At 42.5% G+C, this 6,383-nt stretch overlaps 1 protein-coding gene across 1 annotated transcript; it reads left to right on the forward strand.

The window, feature by feature from the left end:
- The first annotated feature begins 162 nt into the window (after positions 1-162).
- On the forward strand, positions 163-5,067 carry C17H1orf53 (chromosome 17 C1orf53 homolog). The gene is made up of 3 exons (XM_032319002.1): positions 163-508; positions 3,469-3,570; positions 4,845-5,067. The coding sequence occupies exons 1-3, from the start codon at positions 245-247 to the stop codon at positions 4,914-4,916; spliced, it is 438 nt and encodes a 145-aa protein (XP_032174893.1). The 5' UTR covers positions 163-244; the 3' UTR covers positions 4,917-5,067.
- Positions 5,068-6,383: the final 1,316 nt, after the last annotated feature.

Genomic DNA, 6,383 nt, shown 5'->3' on the forward strand with positions numbered 1-6,383 from the left:
GCCCAAAGAAACGGCCCGCGCTCCCGTGTCCCCGCATCTTGCTTCACCGGCCGCCTCGAAAGTCCGTTTTATCTCCGCAGCAGAGCCGGCGGCGTTTGCGGAAAGCCCGGCCCGAGCCCCCAGGCCCCCGCCGGCCTCCGTCCCAGCGCGCAGCCCTGGATCCGCGCGCCGGCGCCCCGGCCCGCGTGGCCGCCCCGCCGGGCCCCTGTGTCGGGCGCTCCGCCTCTCCCGGCCGGCGGCGGCCATGGCGGCCAGGCAGATCCCAGCGTCCGCGCTCGCCGCCCTCGGTAGGCTACCCCAAGCTTCCCGGCCACCTCGACTTCTCCCGGTCGTAGGAGGGTTCCCGCAGCACCTCGGCTTAACCCTCTCCTCCGCCGCTGAGGAAGACCGCAGAGGCTCTGGGCCCCGCTTGCAAGGCGGGCTGAAGGGAGACGGCAGGCGTCCGGAGAGCGAAGGGTTAACAGCGGCCGAGCGGCGGATCGTGGACCTGCACGCCGCCGCCTGCGCGGTGAGGCCCCTCCTGCCCGCCCGGCCCCGCCTTGCCCCGCCTTGCCCCGCCCCGCCCCGCCCCGCCCCACCCAATCCAACCCAACCCAACCCAATCCGGGCCCAGCCCCGGGATCCGTGCGCCTGCGCGCCCTAGGCTGACGGGGAGGTCCCAAGCCCGCGCGGTTCTTGCTCTGGCTTCGGACAAGCATGCTGGTTTACCGCTCCGACCCTTTCGCGTGAAAACTAGCCAGTTCCCTGTTATGCGCAAAGAGTTAACCTATATTTGCATTAAGCGTGGGTCCTTTCTGATCAGCGTCCGAGCTTAACTGGTGGCAGTTTGGGACCCATCCTGACTCTGTGTGTGTGTGTGTTGGGGGTGTTTGTTAAGGCACGGATGGAGGAGGTAGAGAGGAGCTGAGAAGTCACAGGAAAAATAGGCTGTGTGTTTATCTGTGTTACCAGTTAAACACTTTGCCATCCAACAATACTAATAATGCAAAACTTGAAAAAAAATAGTTTTTGCTACTATCATTTCCTCTTTTCTCTCCGCCCGAACGGAGCACAGTTGTAAAGGAGACTGTAATCAGGCGTTTACATTCTTCCCAATTTTGAGCTATGTCTTCTGTTTGCAGGATTTAGGGAATCACTCATGAGTACCAGTATAACAACTTACCATCTTCGTTCAGTTTCTGACACCTCCGACTACATAAGTTTAAAGGGTGCATATTTATATTTTTAATATCTTGAGAGAGCAAAGGAGTTCTAGCGTGAAAAAGGCAAAAACAATGTAAAAGTAACCTATTTAATATAATCTGTGTTACTAGTACTTGATGTCCGGTGGAGAGTTACTTACCTGGTGTTGCTTGAGCAACGGGAGTAGAAAAGAAAACCTTGATGATTGTCTAAAATAGACTGTTTTCCCCACTGCTAGTTAGTAGGCCCTGGGAATTCACTGGCTCATTCAAGTGTTGACACTTCTGCATAAAAATTCATCAGGAAATGACTGACAGCTTTTGATTGATCTTGCTTATACTCCATTAAAAAATAAAAATAACATGTATGATTTGTTGCCACATATCACCATATAAATATGGTAAATATAAGCAGAGGTTTCATTCTTTTTGGAGCAAAGAGCAGTCACTTGTCAATACAGGTCAGTCAGCCTGGAAAAGGAGAGGACTTTTTCTGACTTAGGAAACCCACACTTGTTTCATCAATGAGTGTCAGTATCACAGATGAAATGGTTGTCCAGGTGACCAAGAGTAAATCCCCAAAACAAGTTTGTTGTTTTTCTTTTTCAACAAATCAGAAGTTGCCTCTCAGTTGTCCTTTTCCCACACCTCCAGGCAGATGGGTCTCTTAACCTTTCTTTCTTTGGTGATCTGCACGACTGAACATCTTGTTTTCCAGCCACGATTCGCACTCCTGTCACACCTTTGTCTCTTGCCACTACACCTGAGGCTCCTTTACTGTGGACAATTAAGTTTGTGTGAGCAGCCAATAAGCTCAAAGTTTCGCAATCAACATGGAAAGCAGGAGAACAGGCACAAATGCAGAAGCAATCTGTTTGTTAGGCTTCCATGTTGCTCCATAATTGCCTTCAGAAGACCTCCAGAAACTATGAAAAGTGAGAAGAAGAAAGCTAACAGAACTCCCAGTGTTTGTTTGATTGTTTGTTTTTGTTTTTCTTCCAAGTCTTCAAACAGGGGATTCTTAAAGAAGTGAGGTCTTGACAATTGGTCATTCTCAAGGTCTTGACAATTGGTCATTAAAGTTTAGTGTTCTTGGTTTCATGTAATTTACTTCTGTGGTCCCAAAAGATTTGAGAGGCCCTATAGACTGGCCTTAAGACTTGTTTGCTGGATTTCTGCTGCCAGGGTCTGGCTCGGCTAGAATACCTTAGAGTAGACCTAGACTAGAACTCTGTGTCTTTTTGCTTTATGCCTTATTCATGGTTAAATTCTCACCAGATTATTATTGGTTAAATTCTTGACCAGATTAAAATATTTAGCTATGAAGGAAGATACTCTGAAGAAGTAACTTGTGGCACATACTAAAATACGCTAGAAGACATTCATATGTCACACATATTTTAATGAAAAGGTTCTATTCTATACAAGAATGATGCAGAGTAAAAGGGTTATATAAGAAGCCCAGGAGAAAGTTCCTCTACAGAATCTCGAGGATAAATCATCACCACCCACGTGGCCCAAATCCATAGAATAGGCTGCATTACTTTCTTTGACTTCATACAATGTACTTGGGACACTTTAAAAACCATGTTCAAATGTTGGTAGAGTATGCTTTCTTGACATCTGAAGTGGTGTAGTAAAAGTTTCTTTTGATCAAACTCGTGAAAGCAGTGAGTGTTAATATGTTAAAACAATACTTTTTTCACTTAAAAACAGAACTAACAACCCTCCCCAAAAAAGAAAATAGTGTAAAATGTGCAATGGAGTAACACATCATGAAGGTAAAGAAAAGTGTTCAATAATAGCAAGGTTATACTTTTCTGTAAGGACTGTTGGTTTTGATTAGCACCTTTTCTGTAAGTTTAAATCATTATCCACATATTTTAAGTACTGAAATTGCAACTGCAACTTCTGAGTGAAAGTTCATTTTCAGCCTCTTAAGCTCTTAAAGTCATCTAAATCACCTGTTATTAAACTTGTTACCTAGAAACTGAATGAAAAATACCCGAGCAGTGGCTATATCGTTATTGGGTATAGAGGAGTTCTTGTTTTTCCATCAACTTCTCATTTTTCTCAAACTGTATATTTTCTCCTTATGTCACAAACGTTGGATTGCATATAATGTTGGAATGCATTCAGTCTTTAATTGCAGGTGCCACCAAAATTGCTGGGAAGAAGTTTAATATTGTTTAAAGAAAATTTTGCAGTATTTTATGAGTAGGAAGTATGGTGAGGAGCTATGGTGAGTATTGAGATTAATGAATTGTTTTATTTCATTATTCTTCAGACTGGCCAGTTAAACTACGTGGATCCAGCTACTGGCTATACTGTGCTCACACGGCTCGCCCACTTGCAGAGAGGTAAATGCTGTGGCTCTGCCTGCAGACACGTGAGTAGCAAATTCTCGCATTACAGCAGCAGCTTTCGGTGCTTCTGTAACTTCGTAAATACCTATTATTTGAAAAACAAGTCAAATAAAAAAGCTAAATAGACCTGGAGTGCACTTTTCACAAGCTACTTTAGCCAAGGACAATGAAGTCCTTAGGACCAACATAGGACCTTTAAAGTTAATGGAATTTTGTAACATTTCTTTGTGAGCATCAGTTCCTTGAAATGTTGTGATTTGAAATTCATGGGAGTTCTTTATTACAAGGAAACTTTTCATGAGGTTTCAAATAAGTCACGTTCACTAGGCAAGTACAAAGAAGGCAGGAAAAGAGATCCAGAATATTACAAACTAGATCGCAGACAGTGTTTTTGCCTTCATTATTCGCTGAATAAATAGCAATTTGACCAGCATCGTGAAGTGGGTTTCCTTTAAATGATAATGATTCCTCTCTCCCTTCCTCTCTCCCTCCCACCCTTTTCCTCTCCTGTTCTTCCCTCCCTTCCTTTCTTTTCTTCCCTTCCTTCTTTCTCTCTCTCTCTCTCTCATTTTCTTCTGTGGCTGTTTTGTACTCTATCTTAAAAATAACCATGACGCTATCTACCCCAAACTTAGTGCTGTACATTTCCTAAAATGTGTATTTCAGTGAATGTATCTCTATGTTCACTGATTAAGATGAACTAGCTAATCCTTCCCTATGCTGAGCAAGAAAAATAAATGAGATTGGGTTTATCACTGTAACTTTTTAAAAGCATACTAGTAAGGTAAATTGTTACAGTGTTAGGATTATAAACAGGTAACAACCTCTATTTACAGACCACTTGGACTTTATGTTTGGGAGCAAGAAGGCATTATTTCCTTTAACTGATGCACTTTACAGTTAAGGACTAAACACTAAATGCATATATTGGCTGGAACCAGTCTTGAAAAATTAAGCCTTCACTTTTATGTATGTTCCTACCTGTGCCATTAGCTGTTTCTAATCAAAAGCATTAAGAGCTTTGCATACATTGAGGACCTGAGAATTTTCTGAGAGTGAGTTTTTGACAGTAGAATTCTTTAAGTTGGAAGGATGCATTTAGGAAGTGATTCTTGGACCCTAATTAGGACCATTTGCCAGAGGTTGCCATTATTCTACCCTTAGTCTGCAGGACCCAGTAGATCAAATGATCTGTATAACGTGATTAGCAGTCTCCTTTTCCACCATGAGGAGTGTTGTACTTTTTCAAGATCCCTGTGAAATAATTTAATAATGGTTTGTTTTATTTCTTTTGCAGTGTCCATATGGTCAAGTCAATGTTAAAGATCCATCTAAAAGGAAGAAATTCAATTCATATTTTTATGTTTGACAACAATTTCATCTCTGTTCTCCATCTAATGGAGCCTGTATTAAAAAAAAAAAAAAAACCCTAACCCAGAATTTCTGTCTGTGTTGTTAGTCCTTGAACACTAGTTTAATTATAAGTACATATATTAAAAGAACATCAATAAAATGAAAAAGCTAGCAAATGTTTGTGTGTTTCTGAAGTGGCACATTGATAGTTATTTTCCTTTCTTTTTGCTTCATTATCAGACACATATGTTGAAGAAAGAAAATAATGACTGTTCCATTAAATAAATAGTAGCAATCGGGTCACATTAGTCGCTCTCAATTTTTCTTATAGCCTCCGTTCTCCTACTGTTTTCTCCTCTGTGTTAGCAACCCAAGGGAGGTTGCTGGCAAATAGAAGAGTTTGAATACATTCTTCATTTTATTTATATCTTGAACTATAAGAAGATTGATATAATGCTATATTGTGCAGCATATGAGTGCCCAAGAAGCACCATTCTGCATCAAGAAATGCTCTCATCTTCCATCTGTTCTCTCAATAAAAACTCTAAATCATTCTGACTTGGAGGTCAGGCCGCTTAAGATGCCTCTGATTAGACCATTCTCACATCTCTCCCCCACAGCTTCCTTCTCCTTGTCTTATGACACTTCCCAGGCAAATCTATCTTAGGACATTTTATCATCTTTATACCCATTCCATTCACTGCAGTGATGCCTCCGGGCATCAGTATCCAACCTGGGTTAGGGGCTCACAGGGACTATTGTTCCTACACTTTCTCCCCTGCTTCCTTCTGAAGATTAGGGCCCCAGAAAGCCTTTTTCTTGCCAGCGGGGGCTGTTCAGTAAAATGAGGCTGCTGTCCATTGTCACTCTGCCCAGAGCTAACCTTCAGCCTTTTCTCCCAACAGAATCTGAATCTCAAACATCTCAGGGGTCTTCCTTACTCTCTGCCTGTGGCCTCAATAAGAGTTTTAGAGATCTGAGGCAACCAAAAGATTCTGATGTCTTCTCACATACTCAATTTAAAGTAAAAGTTATTCTAAACTGTGAAATAAGTGAAAAGCCCAGTAAGGCTCTGATTTTCCCCTTGATTGTGATTTATGTTGTTATTTGTATGTCAAATATTAAATTGTTTCCCCCAATTTTTGGCATTTTAGTGCCCCAGTTTTGCTAGTCCTCACACTGTGGTGCCCTAAGCAACCCTGTGAGATGTGGGCAACTGCCTTGGGTATTAAAAACAAAACAAAACAAAAACCCGTCTTCGTGGCCTGGTGTTGTCCTCTCTAGAAATCGTTTTGAGGAGGTGAATAGGAGAAGGGGGTCAACATTATGGTTGTGGAGGCAGTTAGACTTTCCAGACAGGTTTATGGACTCCTGGGAGCCAATTTCCTCTCTATCCTCAGGTCAAGAAGCAGCCAGATAGTTCAATGTTTTCCACTAGATTTGAAGATTACCAAGGCCATTTTCTGGGTGAGGGCTGGATGGT

Source organism: Mustela erminea, chromosome 17, assembly GCF_009829155.1.
Source record: "Mustela erminea isolate mMusErm1 chromosome 17, mMusErm1.Pri, whole genome shotgun sequence".
Classification (NCBI taxonomy): domain Eukaryota; kingdom Metazoa; phylum Chordata; class Mammalia; order Carnivora; family Mustelidae; genus Mustela; species Mustela erminea.

Bases quoted from the DNA above. Each gene is read 5' to 3' on its own strand.
- C17H1orf53 (XM_032319002.1), top strand. From the start codon at position 245: ATGGCGGCCAGGCAGATCCCAGCGTCCGCGCTCGCCGCCCTCGGTAGG. The intron at 509-3,468 runs GTGAGGCCCCTC...ATTATTCTTCAG, and splicing joins TGCACGCCGCCGCCTGCGCG to ACTGGCCAGTTAAACTACGT. The intron at 3,571-4,844 runs GTGAGTAGCAAA...TTTCTTTTGCAG, and splicing joins GTGGCTCTGCCTGCAGACAC to TGTCCATATGGTCAAGTCAA.